A 24216-nucleotide genomic window follows, 5' to 3' on the forward strand; every position below is an offset into this window, starting at 1 on the left:
TTTTTATAGAAAACAAATATTTCCACTCTTCCCACAGATTCCTGGTTCTATGACAGCATTAGAGCTCACACTGGAGATTCTGGACCAGCGGAACATCCCAATTAAAGACAAAGATTACTGGAGCTGCTGGGAGATCTGCTGCAAGGAAGAAATGGGTAAGACTGATAAAAAGATGAAGGGAGGCAGGACAAATGCCAAACAGCATTTGTTTTTTATGCTGATGCAGATTTAGAATTTATAGGGTATTTTGTAAACTCTGTCTTACGTAATTATTCTGTTTTTTTCATTAATATGGTACAGGGCTATTTTGCTTTGGAAAATGACAGTTTACTAGGACTAATGCAAAAAAAAATAAAAATTGCGTGCAACAGTGTGGCTGCAAACTGCAGTTTGTTTTGCATCTGGTATGTGACCTGTCTGGTTCCCTACAAGGAAGCGAGAGTATGAAAATGACAGTAGCAGTAATCTGCAGATTAAAGAGGAAATGGAGCAGTAATGATGAGAAATTGAAGGAAATTGTTGTTGTTGATGGGAAGAGAAGGAAGGAATTTACCGCTACAGACGGTGTCATTTACTACAGATTGGTATGTAGATTTACAAAACAAAATTCTTCCAGGATGTAAGGTGAGATTTACGGAAATATGTATTTATAGCATCCAAAAATATGAAGCTGTACCAGTTATGTCATCAAGCGCTCAGCATGTTTGTCTGACACTTTGACCCTATTGAGGAATGCAGATGTGCAAAGTTCTTTGTCATCCAGAAATGCCCCAAGTTTGCATCATGTTTTCACACATGCTCTCTTTCTGCCTGCTCTGTTTTTCAGAACGACCGCTGCACTATCAGGAGCGAGTCTTGCCCATTGTTCACTCCATCGGCACAGAGTCTCATCTGCTTATCAAGAAACATGCTGCAATGGAGGCCATCACTCTTTACCTGTGTAAATACAAAACAACAGAATCATTGCTGCACTGTTTGGTCTGCCACATTGTGGCATGCTTGCATCAATTTCAGTTATCTGGCCTTCTGTCCTGCAGCCAGTAAACCGGACGCATCCAAGCACGGGATGATAAAATTCAGAGAGGAGCGAAGCATCTTGGGTTTGGGCCTCACCAGTTTTCATGAGCGTTATTTCATCCTCAATTACAACTCGCTCAGAATGTACAAGGACGTCAGAGTAAGATCTACAGACATACTTTTGTCATTTTATTTGTTATCTCCTTCGTAGACTCGTTAACTAATTTTTCCTTTTTTCCCCACTGTCTGTCAGAGTAACCGTCCAGAACGTGAATGGCCAGTGAAAAACTTGAAGGTTTACCTTGGTATAAAGAAGAAACTCCGTCCTCCCACATGGTGAGCACCTGTGCTGAATTACCAGTGTCACACTATTCTCATGAGTGCTTAGTGGCAAAGCAGCAGGTGGCTGCTGTAAATGGAAACTGCTGTCACACCAGGAGGAAGACTGGCCATGCAAATTATCGCTTCAGTGGGCACAAAAAATGTATTTACTGGGAATAACAATTTTCTGGGATTATCTGATCATGAATAATTGGATATCTGGCCACTCATTCTCCAGCTTTATACAAGTGTAACACCTCTGCACTACATTGCTGTTGGCGGGAGCAGCTAGTGCTACCCCTACTGATCAAAATGCATCTTTTTGATCTCAAATTACCTCAGTTTTGTTAGCTTGAACCAAATTGGTTGATGCCCTTGAGCTTCCTTGTTTCATAACTTTAAAAGTTTACACAGAGCAACTTCTGCAGCTCGGCTCATGCTTAAAGGGATAATTAACGACTAAACTTGAATTATTAATTTACGAACTCTACAGTTTCTTTATCTGAAGTAGCTGTTTGGGCCTTGTAAGCAGAGTGACCACTAGGGGGCAGGCTGACACTGTGAATCCTAAGAAGCTGAATTGCTGTTAAAGTGATTTGTATGTTTATTTTTAGTTGGGGACTGACAGTTCTGTATGAGAGCATGAAACAAGAGAAGCCCGAGAGACAGCAGTGGTGAGTACTTATTCAGTGCTCTCTTTTTTATAATACACAACTTTCAGGCTCTGATTACGTCACCAGCAATGTTGGTTTATTGGCTGGAAAAATGAGTAATACCGAAAACAAACAGCCGCAGGAGCATTTTTTTCCGCTAATTGGCTTGATTTGCAACAGGTCAGTAACTTGATCGGCTATAAAAAGAGCATCTTAGGCAGAGATTCTCCATTATGCAAAAAACACTCTACAAATTGTGCAATAATTTCAGAAAAATGTTCCTCAATCTAAAAATGAAAAGCCTGTGAATATCCCATCATCTACATAATCTATGGCCCATAATAACTTCAGAAGATTTAGGAAATCTGCAGAAATCTCCGTATGTAAGGGACAAGGTCAAAAATCATGCCTGTAAATGCCTGTAAGCTGCTTGCTTGGGCTCAGGAAGACTTCCAGAAATCATTATCTGTGAGCACAGCTCATCGTGCGGTTCATGAATGCAGGTTAAAGCGCTATCGTGCAAAGAACCAGAAACACATGAAGATGTGAATGGACTGAGACAAAGTGGAAAACTGTTCTGTTGTCAGAATGATTAGCATTGTGCAAAACATGGACACTGCAGTCTCTAGATTAAAGCAGAGAGGGACCTCCGTGCTCATGTCTGATGGTACCTGCATGCATTAATACCTAAATACATACAATACATACTTACATACATACATAGAACTGGCAGCTGGCACATCTGGAAAGACACAATTAATGATGAAAGATGTCCAGAGGTTTTAGTTTATCACATGCTCCCATCCAGAAAGCCTTTCAGGGGATGCCGTGCATATTTCAGTAAGATGATACTAAACTGCATGCTGCATCTATTACAACAGCATGGCTTTGCTGTCGAAGAGTCCAGGTGCTGAACTGGTCTGCCTGTAGAAAACATTAGTAAGGTGGAGTAAGTAAGCCGTGAGGTTCAGCAGCTATATATATCTGATATCAGACGAGAATGGGAATAGATTTCTCTCACAGAAGTTGGCAGCTCAAATTTTTAGAGACGTGTTGCTGGCGTCAATTTCAATTTCAGGTTTCATTGTTCTATTGTGAATAAATCCAAGTTCATGAGATTTGCATTGTGCTTAGGGCTGGGCTATATCATACCGTTTACGGTAATACCGGTGTAATGTTGGGCAACGATAGGAAAATGAAATATTGCAATAGAATATGGGTAAAACGCGCATGCGCAATGCCTTTGTTTACATACACACATGGCGGCGATGCAGAATGAGAAGAGCGAAAGCAGATCGTTAAATGAAATAGATGAACCAGAATTGGTTTGTAAAAATGCTGCAACTTCAGTGGTGTGGAACTGGTTTGGCTTTCATCCGTCAGATACACAACAAAGCACTATTTTTGGTAGAACGTGCTAGCGGGCCGTCGTTATTACCGTGTTGTTTGGAAAATACGGCACACTTAAAATCAATCCTTTGATTTTTCTGAAAATCGACAGTGCCCCTTATAATCCCGTGTGCCTTATGTATGAATTCTGGTTGTGTTTACTGACCTCGAAACGATTTTATGTCGTACACGTGTGTGTGTGTGTGCGTGTGCGTGTGCGTGTGTGTGTGCGCGCGACTGTGTGTACATGTTACACTGGGTATGCATTGTTAGCATCTGTAGTCATCTTCGTAGTTGTAATGGGACAGCTGCTCCCGTCATGCTGTAGGTAGTATAATTTCTTGGTCAGCCTCCATCGCCGTGTCCCTTGCAGCAACAAGCAGACATGAGAGGGAGCAAGGAAGATGCAGAAAGAGGTGGAAGGTAGAGGGGCAAAGAGTCATGCTGAAGGGGAGATACTGTATACTGAGTAAGAAATGTTGACTTTAATGCAGTTAAAATACAACTTTGAGTGGAGAGGGATAAGAAAGTGGGAAAAATAATAATCAAAAGAGCTAGATGAGGAGGCGCCCGTGTGACTGTATCATCCCAATCTTTTTTTTTTTTAATATATCTGCACTAAATGTCCCTTAATGTTCTCAAAACTCTTAGCACATTAATTTCCCCCCCCTTTTTTTTTCTTTTTTTTTTCCTCCTTGCAGCACTATTTTCTCAGCACACCTCGTGCTTAAGCTTATAAGGGTGCTAATAAATTTTAGGAATATCATGTAAATTTTATTCTGTGGCTTTTTGGTAATCCATAATCATAGATGAGCAGCTCTCAGTCTTTTGACGCTGATAATGGCGGGCAGTTAATTGCAAGCAAAAACGAAAAAGTCACATGTAGGAGATACTGTGCTGCATGTATGTGCACTGGAATAGAGAGGCTGTCTCATTTTGAATGCCAGCAAACACTAATGAGCTCTGTTAGGCATTATGAAGTGAACTAGGGAGAGGGAGGAGCTGTGGGTGTGTGTGTGTGTGTGTGTGTGTGTGTGTGTGTGGGGGGGGGGGGGTGTGTGTGTGTGTGTGTGTGTGTGTGGTGGGTATTCTGTCAAATTCTATGACTGCACCTAATTTTGTGTCAGTTGCATGCTGCATTGCTGTTTTGTTTTTAAAGTCTCTTTGTATCAGTGTTTTGCTGTCTCAGAGGACTTCACTCGAATAATTGTTGGAGTCTAAATTTGTGCTCATAACAGTAATAATCGTATAAATACAGCCTGTTTATTCAGCACAGCAGCATGACTGATGACTCAGAGGGCTATGACGGCAACCTGAGTGGCATGAAATTTGCACGTACATGCATGCAGACACTACAGAGGCACGAATTCGCACTTTTCAGGGACACAGGCACGCACACACAGGCACACACGCTGGATGCTGAAGGTTATAATCAGTGTTTGTTTTGGGCGGAAGTTTAAATTAGTAGTCGTGCTCACTGTTTACGCTTGTGGCGTCACTGTCAGGTGTCATAGGAGAGAACATGTCAATTTCAGTTAACAGTTTTCACTACCTCCCTTTGTTCTTGTTCTTTTTTTTTTCTTCCAAATTTCCCCTGGTCCTCGAATTCATCTCTGCCTCACTGTTTGCTTGTCTCCCAAGACACCCCCCCCCCCCCCCCCCCCCCCCACCCACCCCCACACACACACACACACACACTCAGCCCACAGTTTGATTTTTATCGCACTGTCTGCTTCACTTATCTGCCTCTATTTATTTGCAGGTATCTCTGCTGTGAGACCCAGTCAGAAATGAGAGAGTGGTATGCTACATTTCTCAGTATTCAGGTATGTCCCTCCCTGAACACCTGCTGAGAGGTGGAAAATTTGTAATAAATCATTTAAATGTGTTATGATTTGTTTTATTTCTTTTGTTGTTATTTGTGAAAACTGTGAATTTCTTGTAAAAACCAAGCAGCGATGCAGAAGTTTTAGAAACTGTAATAAAGAAAGTAAATAAAACAGCACTACTGAAATCAGTAATCCTCACCAGGACCATGTTAAATGATTTAAATAGTTTCCTCACAGTGTAGTAGTATTATATTGTAGTATCGTAACATGTCTGTCTTCTCTCCTCTCGGTTTCTCCTCCTTGGTAAAGTACGACGGTAACGTGTGGCCTCAGGATGGACTCCAGCACAAGCGCGTGAGTCGTGAGTTGCCAGACACACGTCATGGTAACGTGTCACTGATACCACTGCGTGGCAGTGAGAATGAGATGCGGAACAGCGTTGCAGCTTTCAGCCAAGACCAGCTTGCTGTGAGTCAATCTACCAATCACTGGGAGTAATCTACGACGAACCAGGCAGCTCACTGCAAAGCTGCCCAGTTAATCAGAGACTTTCATGCTGCGCAGGTGGTCCAGACCCCTCAACCATGAGCCGAATCAAAGAGCAGTGCAAATTTGCGCACATCCTATACCAATTTTGCACTTTGCGAGTCTGATTTCTATTCAGAATAGAATACATCGGATTGTGCATGAAATCAAGCGTTCAGTCTCCTGAGGCAGAACTTTTCATGCTCAATTTTTCTCTTTGTTAACTTTTCAGTAAAGTTTGAGGGATTCACCTGTGCAGGATCAATAATCTCTGTTTCATGATTTGTCTGTGATTTAACGATCGTTGCAGGATCTGGGTTCTTAAAATATTAAACTAATCAATTAAATATATTATGAAATGCAATCTCATGTGGTTTCACGAGCTGCGAAGATGATAAATGATTTGTGTTCAACCAAAACAAAAAAATGTTTTAAGAATCCAGACTGTGTGCAGAGCCTTAGACGATTTTTTTATTTTATTTTATTTTTTGATTGAGCCAGACTTATCCTGGTGAAGCTCTGCCAAAGCCTGCTTCAGAGCACTAAAGACACAAACAATAACACATTCAGAGAGAGCTCATGCTTGCAGGCAAACTATACTTTCACGGCACTGGTGTCTCATCAGCTCACAGAACTGTATTCTTGGCATGAACAAACATCACCTTAGTTCGCCGGACTATATTTTTAAGCTCTCTGACACTGAACCAGACCTGCTTAGCAGCATCAATATTGTGTTCATGCAGCCATCCTAAACCCCTCAGCCCTGTGCTCAGTCATCGGTGCAGAACAGAACGTCGACAATCTGATGATGCAGTTGTCTCCTCCTGCTCTTTTCTTGTTATCACAAACCGCTCAATATTTTGCTGCAGATTGCAGCAGCACATAAAAATTCATCTCAGCCTGCTGTAACTTTCACCGGCAATAGCCTGATTTCAGGGTTGCTGTGTTGTTGCCTGCCGCATATTTTCTATTGATTCCTGCCTGTTCAGTGTATCGACATGATGTTGGAGTGTGAGAAGAGGCGTGATTGCTGTGGTGATAGGACCACAGAGGATGAGAGAGAGAGTGCGAGTGTGTTAGTAGTTGAGAAGAGATTCACTGCATGTCGATATGTCCAATTTTCGATGTGAAGTGAAAGAGTAAATCTGGTACACAGATTGTGTGTGTTTGTTTGTGTGTGTGTCTGTTTGTCTATAAAATGGACTTTTCTGGCAGTCATTTAACCCTTTCTACACAGTTTTTCCATTTGTATTATTGTAGGGTCTATACCTGACAATGTAAAGCGCCTTGGGGCAACTGTTGTTGTGATTTGGCACTATTTGAATTCAGGTTAATACATTTTTGTCTGTTTTGTTGTTCATCAAAAATATGCTTATCTTTCAGTTCCTTAAAGATTTTCGATAATGGTCTCAGTAAGGAAGGTAGGACCATTTTATACACATGAGTTTTTTGGGTTTTTTGGTTGTTGTTGTTTTTTTTATCACACACAAATTCTGTTTTAGTAGCATATTAATTTTGGTCACCCTGAACTGTGTGTCTCCTGTGCATTCAATAGTCTCTGTGCATTTGATCAACCTCACTTGTTGTTGTGCTCGAGTCTCTCAGTACTCAAAGTATTCTGAATATTTTTATTAGTGCATGGGATGCTACATTACCGTCAATTAGCAATTTAGGTTGCTAGGCAATGTGATGGTGTTTGTCATAGTTTGTCATGCATAATTCAGTTTTTGTGGAGATAAAGTAGATGACACCTATCACACCATATTAAAGCTAAAGTGCTTTAATATGGTGTGATAGGTGCAAACTCCTAAAGATGGGCCTAAAGATGTAGTCCATTGCTAGGTGGTTTGATTATGCTAGAATGTCAGATATTATATATTATAGCTTGTGTAAAGTCTGGTCAGTCTGGTGGTTGAACTCCTGATGATCGTATAAGGAGACTATCTTGAAGGGAAGAGCGGCCAAATTTAAATCAGGCTCGGCTTTGAGCTGTGGAATTTGTAATTTTGATAACACATCATTGTTTAAGTTACTTATGAGTATTTTCTGTGCAAAGTTTCTGAGATACAGCATGCTTCTGTTTCTTATATTTGGACTTTTCTGACTGAAAATCGAGACATCATAAAGTGTGAGTGAAAGTTAAAGTCTCTCAGTTTAAGCCGATCCCTCGGTTCATTGGTCAGGCTGCATGTCCGTGTTTATATGTACTCTTGACCGGAGCTTATTGAGTCCGCATCTCATGAGCAGCCTCATATCTGGTTGCCATGGCTCCGAGACATCTGTGGTCTGAATGAGAATTTTAAGCTTGACCTCCTGGGGGACTTTTAAAAATGTTGTGAAACTAATTTTAGGTTTAGGGAGAACACTGAAAGCTAGTTTCACTAAGTGAAGCTGCAAGTCTTACCAGATGTTTATGAATGAGAAGATCTGCTTGTGATATTTGTTTTCTTTTATTTTGATGAAAGGCTGACTGTCTGAATGTTTTCTTTCAAGGTTGGATCATCGGCCTCATCGGATGTCCCCTAGACATTCCAGTGACGACTTCATTCCCGAGGGGCAGACACTGAGAAAAACACTTATAATGTATGCGGATAATGGCCTTGCACCTCCTTTGAACACGTGCTGGAATGAAAAGAATTCAGCAGACAACAGGATCACACCGCTTTCCGTGCACAGATGAAGTGAATGAAGAGAAACAGTTTGTCAGACCACAGTTTCCCTGAAGAGGCCAGAATCGATTCCAACCTGATTTGCACCTAATGTTTCCACTGGACTCATAAGAGACAAACTTTTATTTCTTTATATATATATTTTATTTTTTTTTGGGGGGGGGGGGCACACAAAAGACCAGTAATCCTGGGCACCAGCACAGCATGGTCTGCAGGTTTTTGTTTTAGACATCAAAAGCTTGACATTGATTTTGCAGCCGAGTCATATTTTTAAACGTTCTGTACTCTTTGCTCAACAAATCATCGGATCAGTGTGCAGTTTAAATTAAGTAATTGTAGCTTTTGTGACGTTGATATCAGAGGACACTGTGACCTGATTTTCTCACTGGAGTTTGTTCCAAGGGGACCAAACTGGACTGAAAAATGACAGGTGATGGATGATGTTAGTCCACGGGACATTGGCCGGTGCTGTGGAAAACCTTAGTCCGAGGGTTTTTTTGTGCTTTTTGCCACTTTTGTGCACATGTGCAGCACTGTGCATAGAGTGCGTTTACATGGGGATATGAAGACCTTCAGGGAGTAAAGCAAGGAGAATCTTGTGCTGAAAAAAGGCATTATTTTTTTCTCTTTTTCCTTTATCTTTTCTTCCCATCCTCACAGGCACTGCATCCTCTTTGTAGATGATTTTTTTTAAAATAAATCCTGAGCTACAGAATACAGCACATTAACCAGCAGTATTTATAACGTTTTAGATTATGTGTTAGTCGCTTTTCAATATCTTCTTTATGCACAGCTTAGAATTTTCGCGGGATCGTGTTTTTTATAGTAAGGAGCACAAAAGTGGTGCTGAATAATCTGTAGGTACAAGAAACGAAGTGCTTTACGATGCTCCGTCATTCCTTCTACATGAATCCAACCTTGTATATATTTAATGTAAAGAAATTAATCTGTCAACAGTTGCCTTACCAGCATCGCTGAGCAATTCCTCGTCGTCGCTTCCTTTTAATGTTCTCACCTGTGGGATTCCCGTAATGTAAAGATTTATTTATTTTGACAGCAGAGGACGCTGTGATGCTGTTTTCTCAACCTGAGTTGGTGATGATCTTCATCAACATGTGTAAACACCTTGAAGTTGAGTTCCTGTGAAGAATATGTATTTACAGTAGTGTGCCATTAACTGCCCTCTGACCTCAGCAGGAGTCCTGAAGACTCAACTGTGTAATAGCACGTTGTATACAAAGTATTCACTCTGTACTTCTTAGTGGTTTATTGTTTTACAACATTCATTTAGAGTGGGTGTACTTACTTTCCAAAGGTTCTTGGCGCTGATCGTCAGATTTTAGTTTTCAGGTTTAAAGGTAGCCTGTGTATAAGTTGTAGCTTTCAGGTTCCGGTGTGATCTAACATAAATAGTCGCTCACACCTGTGTTGCACAAAAAGAATCCCTTTTATGTGATTTCTGGAACACTTAGCTGAAGTATCGATGGGTTAAAATATGCAGGTGATTATTTTAAATGTTTCACATAATGTGGATTTTTTTTTTTTTTAATCTCGATCACTCTCATCCTTTTTACATCATTACAATTCAAAGTTGTAAAACAAAAGTCCAACAGAGGCTGTTAGATACTGTTTATAGATGGTGTGTTTCTTTGTCCCTGCCTTTTGTATTCTGTTACTGTGCATTTTACAAATTATTGCATCTCTAAAACTCTAATAAACACATTCTGCTAGTTGCTTGTTTCCTGTGGAACATGCATACTCCTTTTACTCTTGGAAGAAATCTCTCTTCCAGAAGGTTGATGTCCTCCAGCTCTGCTTTGCCCTCATGGTAATCTACTTGCTTCTTCTGTGCCTTTATACACAGTACAGCACTTCACGGGGTAGCTGTGAAAACATGGGCTCGGATACAGATGCACATACACTTTGGAGAGAAACTTTGGTGAGCCCTGCAGGTTTTATAACGGTGTCATGCTACACTTATAAAAAGGAAGACTATTGATGAGCTCTGAGGAAAAATGTCAGCTGTGTGGGTGTGTGGGGTACAGTGATCATAGGGAGGGCCCTGAGGAAGTTTCCTGCGTGTGTGAGAGGGACTGAGTCACAGTGGTCCACCAGCACTCCGGTGCGCTCTTTTTAAACAGATCTGACACATCAGGGTCACCCTGTACCTCGAGACACACCGGAGAGCCCTGCGAGGGATGTGCACACAGGAGATCTTCAACAAAACATTCTCAAACACGCACAGGAGGCCTAGCGGGCAAGAACACACACAAACACAGTGGCCTTTATTATATAGGTCATGACAGCAGTTGCATAAAGCAGAAGGATGGAGACAGATGTTTAGGGGGGGAAAAAGACCATGAATGGGAAACGAGGGTAAGGATAATGGTACTTTGTGTACAAATGAGTGCTTTACAGTTTGAACAAACGGCTGTTGTGCCTTTATGTGAAAAACATCATTTCATGTGGAATAGATATCAGCTGAAATTGAACTAGAGCCTGCCTGTACTTTTGTATAATCCCAGTTTGCATCACAAGATGGTGCAGTGAGTCAGTGTGACCTGTATTTAACCACATGAGTCATTAAGAACAGTTCTACCTACATTGGCGGACTGGGGCGAAAACACACGTCATGGTGAAAGTTCGACTTGAATTCAGCAGTGAAAAAGACGCCTCTAAGCCTTACGCCTCCTCTGAAAAAAAATGTGAAATTCTCACTTGACAAACAATAGAAGGGACAACGGCCTCCCGCAGAAATCTGGACATCCACCTGTGTTTCCTTTATTTCCACTCAGGGCACACAACAACAAGAACAGCGTGAGTGAGTGGAGCCTGAATTGGTTTTCACTGCGTGCTCCACTGCATCGGAAGACAATCAGTGGTGGGTTCGAGTACACAATGGCAGAATTAAAGATTTCTCATTATCTGATTGTTTATCAGAATATATCTCCAAGCGCAAAACTGATTCAGACAACCATGCAGACATAAATCAGGAATGGTAACGTTTGGATTGCACCATTTTCAGTAATTGTGATCAGCAGAATCACGACTGACACATTTGGCTTGCCATTGATTACTGATAGATTTTTCACGCTCCCCCCATATTAACCACAATTATTTGCGATTGTCCACGTGTTCCCAGTGTTTCAAAAAGTGACCCGTGGAATCGGTTTGGCCATAAACTGCAATCTGGGTTTGAGTTTGACTAGAAACGAAAATGCAAAACCCAGTTTCACGTGAATTCTCTGCCATACAGTCAGGTTCTCTGCAGTCAACCACAGTGGATTTTCACTCATACAATCAAAACGTGATTGAAGCGCAGATTTTGATCTCTAACTTCAGGATTTTAACAAAAGGTTTACATGAGCTATTTAGGAATTACAGCCATTTTAACACACGGTCTCACATTTTCCGAGGCTTAAACATTCATGAACATCTACAGTAATAATATATTTCTTGCCCACCACTTTAATCACACTCTAGATCTTGTTTTAACATATGGCATAGAAACTGAACATTTAACAGTGTTTCCTGAAACCCCTCTCCTGTCTGATCATTTCCTGATAACATTTACATTTACAATAATTGATTACACAGCGGTGGAGAGTAGACTTTATCAAAGTAGATGTCTTTCTGAAAGAGCTGTAACTAAGTTTAAGAATATAATCCACCCACTGTTATCATCTTCAATGCCCTGTACCAACATAGAGCAGAGCAGCTATCTGAACGCTACTCCAACAGAGGTCGATTATCTTGTTAATAATTTCACCTCCTCACTACGTACGACTCTGGATACTGTAGCTCCTGTGAAAACTAAGGTCTCTAATCAGAAGTACCTGACTCCGTGGTATAATTCTCAAACACGTAGCCTAAAGCGGATGACTCGTAATCTGGAGAGGAAATGGCGTGTCACAAATTTAGAGGATCATTATTTAGCCTGGAGAAATAGTTTGCTGCTTTATAAGAAAGCCCTCCGCAAAGCCAGAACATCTTACTATTCATCACTGATTGAAGTAAATAAGAACAACCCCAGGTTTCTCTTCAGCTCTGTAGCCAGGATGACAAAAAGTCAGAGCTCTTGTGAGCCAACAATCCCTTTAACGTTAACTAGTAATGACTTCGTGAACTTCTTCACAAATAAAATTTTTATCATTAGAGAAAAAATCACCAGTAATCATCCCACAGATGTAATATTATCTACAGCTACTCTTAGTACCATTGATGTTAAGTTAGACTCTTTTTCTCTAATTGATCTTTCTGAGTTAACTTCAATAATTACTTCCTCCAAACCATCAACGTGTCTTTTAAACCCCATTCCTACAAAACTGCTCAAAGAAGTCCTGCCATTAATTAATTCTTCGATCTTAAATATGATCAACCTATCTCTAATAATCGGCTATGTACCACAGGCCTTCAAGCTAGCTGTAGTTAAACCTTTACTCAAAAAGCCATCTCTAGACCCAGCAGTCTTAGCTAATTATAGGCCAATCTCCAACCTTCCTTTCATATCAAAAATCCTTGAAAGAGTAGTTGTCAGACAGCTAACAGATCATCTGCAGAGGAATGGCTTATTTGAAGAGTTTCAGTAAGGTTTCAGAGCTCATCACAGCACAGAAACAGCTTTAGTGAAGGTTACAAATGATCTTCTTATGGCCTCTGACAGTGGACTCATCTCTGTGCTTGTCCTGCTAGACCTTAGTGCAGCGTTCGATACTGTCGACCATAATATCCTATTAGAGCGATTAGAACATGCTGTAGGTATTACAGGTACTGCACTGCAGTGGTTTGTATCATATCTATCTAATAGACTCCAATTTGTGCATGTAAATGGAGAGTCCTCTTCACACACTGAGGTTAATTATGGAGTTCCACAGGGTTCAGTGCTAGGACCAATTCTGTTTACATTATACATGCTTCCCTTAGGCAGTATCATTAGAAGACATAGCATACATTTTCACTGCTATGCAGATGACACCCAGCTCTATCTGTCCATGAAGCCAGATAACACACACCAATTAGTTAAACTGCAGGAATGTCTTAAAGACATAAAGACCTGAATGGCCGCTAACTTTCTGCTTCTTAATTCAGATAAAACAGGTTATTGTACTCGGCCCTGAAAAGCCTAGAAATATGGTATCTAACCAGATTCTTACTCTGGATGGCATTACCTTGGCCTCCAGTAACGCTGTGAGGAACCTTGGAGTCATTTTTGACCAGGACATGTCCTTCAATGCACATATTAAACAGATATGTAAGACTGGTTTCTTCCATTTGCGCAACATCTCTAAAATTTGAAATATCCTGTCTGAGAGTGACGCTGAAAAACTAGTTCATGCATTTATTACTTCCAGGCTGGACTACTGTAATTCATTATTATCAGATGTCCAAAAAACTCACTGAAAAGCCTTCAGCTAATCCAAAATGCTGCAGCAAGAGTACTGACAGGGACTAGAAAGAGAGAGCATATTTCTCCTGTTTTGGCTTCCCTTCATTGGCTTCCTGTTAAATCCAGAATTGAATTCAAAATCCTGCTCCTCACATACAAGGTCTTAAATAATCAGGCCCCATCTTATCTCAATGACCTTGTAGTACCATATCACCCTATTAGAGCACTTCGCTCTCGCTCTGCAGGCCTACTTGTTGCTCCTAGAGTATTTAAAAGTAGAATGGGAGGGAGAGCCTTCAGTTTTCAGGCCCCTCTTCTGTGGAACCAGCTTCCAGTTTGGATTCGGGAGACAGACACTATCTCTTCTTTCAAGATTAGGCTTAAAACTTTCCTTTTTGCTAAAGCATATAGTTAGGGCTGGACCAGGTGACCCTGAATCCTCCCTTAGTTATGCTGCAATAGACATAGGCTGCCGGGGGATTCCCATGATGCATTGAGTTTCTCCTTTCCAGTCACCTTTCTCACTCACTATGTATTAACAGACCTCTCTGCATTGAATCATATCTGTTATTAACCTCTGTCTCTCTTCCACAGCATGTTTTTTATCCTGTCTTCCTTCTCTCACCCCAACCGGTCGCAGCAGATGGCCGCCCCTCCCTGAGCCTGGTTCTGCCAGAGGTTTCTTCCCGTTAAAAGGGAGTTTTTCCTTCCCACTGTTGCCAAAGTGCTTGCTCATAGGGGGTCATATGATTGTTGGGTTTTTTTCTCTGTATCTATGAAGCGCCTTGAGGCGACTTATGTTGTGATTTGGCGCTATATAAATAAAATTGAATTGAATTGAATTGAATAGATGTTCTGCAGCCTCCATCAGTTGGTGTTTGTGGGTCTTTTTCTCTAGTTTTGTCTTTAGTAACTGAAAAGCATGCTCTGCAGGGCTGATATCAGGTCTTGCACAGAAGAGTAAATGTTTCACTTGATTTTCTTTTTTCTGTCCCCTTCAGAAGCAACCAGCACGATAGTCAGCCATTAATTATATAATCAAGCTATCTGTGGTTAACCTACAATTTATTTGTCATTCCTTGTGTCCTTCATTTCACTTTCTGTGCAGTCACCTGCAGTGTTTGGCTGCACGCTGCATCAGCGCGGATTCTGGTAATTACACGGCCCCCTGCTCTCACTCATTCACTCGCTGTGCCAGAGCCGGCTGCTTACCCCTGTGAAACTTTACCGCTTAAGATGAGTTTTGTGGACATCATAAATCAGCTCATATTGTTTGATCTTTGTGCTTCCACACAGAAATCATTTCAGCCTCAAAAATACTGATTCTTCTGCTTTGTTGTCAAGAGAACAGTCCAGCAAGACCTGATGGCGTTAAAGCCGTCGATCTCCGCTGCACTGCAACCATAAAAATGATATTTTTTTTTTTGCTATACTTGTATCAGCAGGCCGTGCTCGTGTCTTTCTGAAGCAGCATGTGTCTCCCCTTGTTAGTGCTGAAGTTCAGTAGCACACAGTAATATAAGCAGCTGTCAGGGAGACTGAAGAGGTGTGAAGAAATGTGCACAGGTGAGAGGGGAAGAACGACAACCTCCTGAGATAAGAATATCTGCCATCAACTCAGAACTGGATTTGGATTTATGAGGAAAATTTGACTGAGTCACGTGTAATATCACCTCTAAGGACAGTCATTTAACAACAACTGTTACAACTCCCCTCTGCCGTGGTTTTAATGATCTAAATTGTGGCTTAACTTGCCACGGTGAAGAGATAATGGCAGCCACGGAGATGAAAAAGAATGGGGCAAATTATATTTAGATAAGAGCCGAATGGATCAAATAAGTAACGCAGGAAATCGCTGATCATATTCTTTAGGTCAGAGGCCAGATGCATAATTCTGATTTGGATTGAACTATGAGACTCTATTAGAAGTTACTCCAGTTTTAATAATATTGCAACAAGATTTCTAGTTAAGGGAACCTTCAATAGCTGCGATGACAAGTAAACAGAAATCGACAGGGTGAAAAAAACCAAAACCAAAAAACAACCACACTGATAAACATGCAACAAAAAGTCCCAGTGTGGGTCTGAGTCAGTGCGACAACAATAAGAACCACATGCATCGCAGGCTAAGGTCAGGCTGATTTACAGCCTGCATCATGTCATAGAATAAACAGACGTAAACACAAAGCATCAGTAAGGTTACACGTGGACTACATGATAAAACGGATATGTGAACAATCCATCACTCAGCTGACACTTTATTAGGTACGCCTTGCTTGTGCTTTTGCCTTCAGAACCTCCTTAACTCTTCAACAAGGTTCCAGAAACATTCCTCAGAGATTCTGGTCCATGTTGACATGACAGCATCAGATTGCTGCTGCAGATTTGTCAGCTGCTCATCCATGATGTGAATCTATTGGATTGAGACTATGGAGACCATCTGAGAACAGTAAACCCATTACAATGTTCACGAAACCAGTTTGATGATGATTTGAGCTTTGTTACGTGGGTGCACTGTGGTCATAAAGTTATGGATGTGGTCACCAACAGTTAATGGGCTGTTGGGTAAAATGATGCTTAGTTGGTACAAGGGGCCCAAAGTGTGCCAAGAAAATATCCCAGACACCTTTGGCCTGAACGCACTAGCCTGATCTGTTGACACATGAATGGATGGACCCACACTTTCATGTTTTTTACCTTCTTATCAGACCAGGAAATGTTTTCTGATCTTTTATTGTCTATATCTGATGAACACTGACAAACTATGGCGTCATGGTGTGTAAGGTCAGTATCTACACTGCTGTCATTCATTGTTTTTTGTTCCTTTCTGTGGTTTTCCCTCTTGTTTTTTCCACTGACCAGGTCGAATACAGTAAAGTGAATTTTCAGCGAGCCCTCAAAACAAACTTTGAACAATTTGTCAGCACTTTTTGACTGTCAGAAGGAAACCCAGCAGAGAAGAAGGCTGAGATCAACCAAGTGTGAAAACACATTAATAGGACTGACTTTGGCTTAATCAAAAGGGGCCTATGTGTGAAAAATAAAAACCCTAGAGTTTTTTACCTGAAAGTCTTATAATAGCTCCAGTGCAGTCCCCAGTTACACTTCTCTGTTTGAGACCCATTCACGTTGCTTTCAAATTACCATTTACATTGGTATAAAAATGTATGTACTCTAAAGGAAAACATAAAGTATAGCCATAAAGCACGAGGTGGTACGCGCTGTTATTTCCTACTTCTGACATAAAGACAAAGTAATATGTGCAGTTCTCCCATCTCACTTTAAACCTTCACTTGATGTTTTTAGCTCCCAGGTGTGTGTGTGTGTGTGTGTGTGTGTGTGTGTGTGTGTGTGTGTGTGTGTGTGTGTGTGTGTGTGTGTGTGTGCTGTTTTCCTCCTGCCGGCTGCAAATGAAAATGGAGTTGGAGTGAACTTGTGTGCTCGATGGTCTGCAGTGCCTCATGGAGTATCTCTCAGCTGGATGCAACAGTTTCCTTTCATACATTTCATTAACACCTTGTCTCCAGTCGCCTCCACCAGACTGAAAAACACACAAACTCCCATGAATACAAACACACACGCTCGCTCAATTTTATTTTTCTATGTTGTTTTTTTTTTTGTGAGCTCGTGTTGACTTTTATCACACAAACACACGCTTCCTGAGTCCTGCTGCACTTCTTCATACTGGCGAAAGCTGTTGTGCCTCGCTGCGTCTGATTTCTGCCCCTCCCTTCAAGTTTATCACCAATTACTGGTAGTCCGAGAAGACAAAAAAAAGGACCCCTTCTCCTTATCCCCATGGCAACCACTCTCTTCTTCTTCTCTCTTTTTCTTCGCAATCAATCAGACAGCAACTGTCTAGCTGTCCTGCCCCAGCCTGGCTAAAGAGGTTATGTCGGGCAACCAAATATTACTTAGAGAGATTTGGAACAGAGGCTACTTTGAGTTATTTTCACCTTCAGTGTCGACCTGTCAGCCAGCTTTTCCTGTGACTGCTGACTTTCTGCTTGTTCCTTAGGCACCTGTAGCCTGTAAAATAAATAAATTTAAACTATGACATTTAAAAAAAAAGGATGAGGGAGACAAGCAATTCACCATAGCAACCTGATTTTTGACCATGTCGAAGCACAGCAGTACAGAAATGAACTACCAAAGCTCCTGCTTAATTTTGGCCAACTTCATAAACTGGTCTGGCGCCGTTCATCCAAAAAAATGGAAATGGCAAACACAACCACCCACTGACAAAAATGAATCTTCAAAGTTAGTGTTTAGCAGCGCTCTTTATTTTTATTTATTACTAGTTTTTGTTTTATACTCCTTTTTTTGTGAGGGGTATTTCAACAAGAGTGAGAAGTACTAAGTTATCAGGCTGAGGCTTGGTTTGTGAGCTGCATCCTTGAACTGTACAGGCGCCACAAACACATGCTCACAGACATGTGAAAGCACAGACGTGCCACAGGTCTGCACCCGAACACACCATCACAAAAACACAGAGAGGTTCACCTTTAGTGTGAAGGTGAGGGGCTCGCCTCCCCCAGCATCCACCAGTCAATCAAAAAAGCCACACCCCTAACTTTTCACCTTAAAATCTAAATGTATGAATCTATTGTTAGCATGAATGAGAAATGAGAGAGAAAAACGAAACTCACACATAGGCCCAGTCCCAGTCCACCCTTGTTACTGAGCTCTCACAGACTTAAACTACATTACCTGTGTGTGCTGCTGGAGTGTTTGAGTGTGTGAGTACACGAGGGCTCAAACTGGTAGGAGCAGGAATGGAACAGCACTTTGTGACACATCCAGTGATGTTACCGTGTGAGTGCCAAACCGTGTTGTTTACTGCTGTGGTTTGTGACATTTTTACATCGACATGTTCTACTTTCTTCACAGCCAAAGAAGCTGAAGGATGACTGTCTGAGTTGAACATCATCCATGATTGTGTCTTACAGGGAGGACCAGCTGTAACTGCCTAATAATCATCACTTCACTTGATTTTGTTAGAACATCAGAATTAGGGAAGAAAAATACGAGTGAATGAATAACTAGGCATGTAATAAAGCATACGCTTTGATTTCATGTAAATATTGTATTTGGTTGCACCTCATGTGCTTGTGTGTTTACCTTCATTCTGTAAGCTTCCCTGCAACCACTTGTTTGACACCAGAGTACTATGAATTGTGGGTACTTCCCTCAGGCAAACTCTGCAGAAACATGGACTTGTGGAAAAGTGTGCATAAATGGTTCAAAATATCTTCCAGATAGCTCTTATGCACTTGACAATTTGACAATCCAATCCACCAATCCCTCACTAAGTTGGTAGGAACTCGCCTCAAAGTCTGTGAGTGTGGACCATCAAAGTCACACAGGGAGGAAACACCTGAACTTAAAAAGTCAAATAAATCAGAAACAGTATCAAAAACCATAAACCGGGACGTGATGTAAGTGTCATGGGGTTGTTAGAGATCCAAGCCTAAAAAATGTTTTAATGCTTCTATCACATCACAACATTTGCTTCAAAGTGCTTTATATTGAAAGTAAAGACCCTCAAATAATACAGAGAAAACCTCAGCAAACAAACAACCCCTTTGAGCAAGGACTTGGCAACAGTGGGAAGAAAAAACTCCCTTACAACAGGAAGGAACCAACAGCAGAACCAGGCTCAGGGAGGGCCAGCCAAGGATTACAGATATGTTTGGACACACTCCTCAATTTTCAGAGGCTCAAAAGTAATTGGACATGCTGACATAAATGTATAAATAAACAGTGTATTTAATGCTTGGATGAAAATCCTTTGCTGCCTCCCTGCAGTCTAAGACCCAAGGACATCAGCAGATGCTGTGTTTCCTCCTGCGTGATGCTCTGACAGTTTTGTATTTGATAACTAAAAAGCTGCTCTGACATCAGCTGACTTACTTGGCCATTGAAGAATATCCCATTTCTGCCCCGTATATGTCATCCTGCTGCTTCTATCAGCAGTCACCATCAATAAACACTCGTGACCTGATTTCGTTGGCAGCCACACATGCTCGTGTCATAATGCTAACAATGTGGTCATAACAAAAAATGTGGTATGCTTCGAGTCATGAGCTGTTTCTCTTTCTCCATGTTTTTCCTTTTCTAAAGTGTAACAAGTGCTTTAGATGTTATTGGAAACTCACTGTATTTCCATTCTCCAGTCTCTTTATTGTAGACTTCTGCAGTGATTTCTTTGAGTTTGTTCTTGACTTGGTTTGATTTTGTGAAGCTATTTTGCTTAACCGTGGAAATAATTCTGCCACGATGCACTTCAGTTGTCCTCTGTGGTCTTTCTGGTGTTTCGGTGTGCAACAGATTGAATGTGCCAGAAGGTTTTGCTGTCTCTCTGATAGCTTTGTTTTGTGTTTTCAGCTTAATGATGGCCTCCCTCTCTTGCGCTGACATCTCTTTGGGCCTCATCTTTCACATTATAGTGAAAAAATACACTTCTGCAGTCTGCTCCATTTGTCACAAAATAACGAGGGACCAGAACTCGCCATGGCCAAACTGCTTGTCAGTGTCTAATCAAAATGAGGAGCTGTGTATAAAAACAGTTCATGTGAAATTGCTGTTAAATCCCTGAAGGTCTGTTTTTCAGTCATATCTTTATTGCTGGATTTAAAATCTATTGTGGTGTGGTACAGAGGCAAAGCTACAAAAAATGTCTTTGCCCAACAAATTATGGACTGAATTGTAAGTCTACATTGTAAATGAAATTAACAATTCAACGATTGGCACCTTTTGGCAGGCTTTTTCACGAACAATCGGGTGGTCCATAGCTCTCCTTACCTTTATATACAGAAATCTTTCTGCTAAAGGAAGCAATAAAAGATGAACAGAGGCACCTTTTCTCAATATTTATAAAATCCAACGAGATCTTGCTTTGTTGACCTCAATTAAGAATTTGTCAATTGGACACGCTTTTTCATTTCCGTTTCCGTTTTGCAGCTTTATGGAAGCTGTTGTGGAGTCCACTGGTGGAGTCAAGCTCATTCAAGAAACAACAGCCTGAAGAGAAGAACAAAGAAATATCACACCAATAAAACGTTGTGTGTCTGTGCCTGTCACTGATGGTACATCAATACCCAGCAAACATTTCCTACGTGACAGATGTCCTGACATCTGTACGGCTCACTGCAATAGTCCAGGAGACCTGAAGCTCTAAATGCAGCACATCACTACAGCAGTCTATCCTGCATTCATAATCATTTCACAACCCGATAAGGTGTCAGTCATATAAAAGCTGTATATAAAAGCAAGGATACTATTAGATTATTCTGTTATTATATGTTACCTTATATATGTAATCAAAGTAGTTGAATTAGAATACTGCTGTAGATCACATTATACCCTTTAATATAGAGTGTGTGAGCTGTATGTAGTGTAGGTCTCATTATACTTTTGAGTTAACAGAACATATTCACATATTAGTTCATTAGATAAATGTGCATCACTCTGTATCCTTGATCTGCTGGGAATGTGTTACACTGTTTTCTTGACATGCTTAATTGTTGAATCATGAAGAGAAGGTTGTAAGCAGGAGACTCTGTGTCTAAAGACAGGGGAGATAGATAGACCACATTCCACACCCCCACCTTACAGAAAGCAGAGAAACAACTGCCGAGGTCATAACTTAGGCGCTGTAACAGAGAAAAAATGTGATGTTTTGGCTTTTACGACTAGCTGGGGGCCACTAGAGACTATAAAAAGCTGAGCAACCCGTCACCATTTTGAGACATGTGCCTGACCCTCTGGTAGCATCTCTCCCGTCCGGACGTTGTAATGCTCTTATTGTTGAATTGTATGGAAATAAATGATTGTTGATTGAGCATTGATACACCGAGTATTGTCCCTCCTTCAGCCCAAAGATTCAAAGAATTGGGAGATTTCAACAACTTGGTGCCGTGTGACCCGGATCTTTGGTGTGCTGAGGAGGTGTAGATTTGGCCTTTGGTGAGATCGTGGGGCAAAGTGAACAGAAGGCCGGCCTAAAACAGAAAGGTAAGCACAGCCTGTTGTATTATAAATACCAAATGTGCATATTGGGCTTTCCAAATTAATCTGTTCGCTGAGTCACATGTATTTTCACAGTAAATTTGTCGGTGTCTGGTTTTTGGCGCAAGATACTAACAACATAAGTTGAGGCTGAATTCCAGTGTGTTAAATAAACTGCTTCTACCGAGATACTAATAACATACTACGTTGGACTAGTTGCAGTAAACTGCTTCTACCGAGATACTAATAACATACTACGTTGGACTAGTTGCAGTAATCTGCTTCTACCGAGATACTAATAACATACTACGTTGGTCTAGTTGCAGTAAACTGCTTCTACCGAGATACTAATAACATACTACGTTGGACTAGTTGCAGTAAACTGCTTCTACCGAGATACTAATAACATACTACGTTGGTCTAGTTGCAGTAAACTGCTTCTACCGAGATACTAATAACATACTATGTTGGACTAGTTGCAGTAATCTGCTTCTACCGAGATACTAATAACATACTACGTTGGTCTAGTTGCAGTAAACTGCTTCTACCGAGATACTAATAACATACTACGTTGGACTAGTTGCAGTAATCTGCTTCTACCGAGATACTAATAACATACTACGTTGGACTAGTTGCAGTAATCTGCTTCTACCGAGATACTAATAACATACTACATTGGACTAGTTGCAGCCACTTTACCTTCCACATTTAATTTTGTCTAATACTGGCTTCTGTAGCAATAATACATTAGAATTTATTCTGAAGACGCGGCCATTAGTCCAGTACATTGAAGTCGAGGTTTGTTTATTTTGTTTATGGTGTCAGTGACGTCCTGGCTTTTGCCGGCTATGAAATAGAAGTTGATTTAAGGAAAAGCAGATGCTGGCTTCACGGTGCAGTTGAACGCTGGCAACGCGAGAGCGAAACACGTCCGTAGGTTTGGTTTATGATACGGCGTGTTCCGGTGGTGCGGCCGTGAAGTGCAGTAGTGGTTGGTGCTAGTTTTAGTACATTGGATAGAGGTTTTGACAGGGGTTTGTGGCGTCAGTCGAGTATAAAGGGCTGCGGTCATAATACAAAGTAAAAATTTAAGTACATAGCAACACCTGGTTTATGATGTCAGGTATAACTTCGGGGATGCAAGCATCACTTTTATGATGCGACTTTGCCCCGTGGTGGCGGTCATAAGCGCAGAGAAAGGGGTATTTTGGTCTATGGTGCAGTGTGCTTTAAGAAGATCTAATAGTTGAGCTCAGAGGTTTCTGTGTAAAATTCCCGCTGAGGAAAAGTGTTGTGTGTGAGTGTGAAGGCGCGCTCTGGGTGAGAGAGTGTGTGTGAAGCTGCGAAGCGCGCTCTGGGTGCTGTTTTGTGGGTAAAGCGCGCACTGAGTGAGAGTGTGAGTGAGGCGCGCTCTGAGTGTGTTTTTGTGTGAAGTGTGAAGCGTGAACACAGTGACAGTGACGGTTGATGTGTTTGATTAGGAGGACATTAGAGCAAATACACATTTTAGGATCAAAGGTTGATGCCTAGTGTACCTGTGGAACTTTGCCCTAGGAGTGGCGACCCTCCTGTCCGTGGACGCGTGGCCAGGACCGGCGTCGTCCGGGTGCCGAGGTGGTGACTTGGGGAGGTGAGGGCCCCCGCATAGCCACGGAAATAACACTGGAACGGCCGTGTAATCACGGGTTCACATTTATTTCCGGACTAGAACAAGACACATTTTGCGAACAAACGTTGAGTCTAGATTAGTAAAGAAATATAAAAAGGTTGAATTCCTCGTTTCAGTGGTTGAAATTGTTGTGTGCCTGTCCCCTGACGAGTGTGAAATTAAAATAAAGAGGGAATTTGGAGCCACATAGAGATAGACGGGCATAATTGGGTGTATTACTCTGTGGTGTACTAAAAATAAAAAGGAGAGATAGTAAGAGGTGTGCAGTGGAGAATTATGGAGGAGTACAGAGAGGAATGTGTTGGGAGACTGGCGTACAGTTTACGCTGTCAAGGTAGGCGTGTTGCCTGCTTATCGGTTTAAAAGTGATGAAAATGAAATTAAATAAATCTCTTAGTGTGTTAATACAGGAAGCTGCGGACCTGGACCAACTGCCCCCACAAGCACAGCGGCCGAAGCAAAATTATAGGTAATGGGAACCACACCCAGCACGAATCAGCAGCTGTGAAAAAGACAGCAGCGAGGAGAGAATTAGAGGAGAAATTAAGAGAAGTTTTAACACATAAAATTGGGGCCAACGGACTTGTGGAGGTTGGGAAGGCGTCCGGAGCATCACAACAAAAAGGTGAAACAAAAACACACACAAGCAGAGAAATCTGAGAGAAAGGCTCCTTTTAAGGTAACGCCTAGTTTGAGAAAAGATAAAATTAACCTGCTTTTATACAAATGCACATACACGCAATGAAGA

At 41.4% G+C, this 24216-nt stretch overlaps 1 protein-coding gene across 2 annotated transcripts in view; it reads left to right on the forward strand.

The window, feature by feature from the left end:
* The window catches only part of arap1 (ArfGAP with RhoGAP domain, ankyrin repeat and PH domain 1), a 57682-nt gene extending 47729 nt beyond the window's left edge, over nucleotides 1-9953 (forward strand). The window contains exons 26-34 of one of the 2 annotated variants that reach the window (XM_085371696.1): nucleotides 38-155; nucleotides 827-940; nucleotides 1038-1177; nucleotides 1271-1353; nucleotides 1953-2012; nucleotides 5143-5206; nucleotides 5519-5677; nucleotides 7118-7155; nucleotides 8228-9953. In XM_085371696.1, the coding sequence (XP_085227822.1) occupies nucleotides 38-155; nucleotides 827-940; nucleotides 1038-1177; nucleotides 1271-1353; nucleotides 1953-2012; nucleotides 5143-5206; nucleotides 5519-5677; nucleotides 7118-7138 (759 nt within the window). In that variant the 3' untranslated portion in view covers nucleotides 7139-7155; nucleotides 8228-9953. The remainder of the gene's footprint in view (nucleotides 1-37; nucleotides 156-826; nucleotides 941-1037; nucleotides 1178-1270; nucleotides 1354-1952; nucleotides 2013-5142; nucleotides 5207-5518; nucleotides 5678-7117; nucleotides 7156-8227) is intronic. The other variant, XM_085371695.1, reaches the window with a different exon arrangement.
* The last annotated feature ends 14263 nt before the right edge of the window (nucleotides 9954-24216 follow it).

This window comes from Diplotaxodon limnothrissa, linkage group LG14, assembly GCF_057381915.1.
Source record: "Diplotaxodon limnothrissa isolate DT_005_m linkage group LG14, D_limnothrissa_male_GT1.1, whole genome shotgun sequence".
NCBI lineage: Eukaryota > Metazoa > Chordata > Actinopteri > Cichliformes > Cichlidae > Diplotaxodon > Diplotaxodon limnothrissa.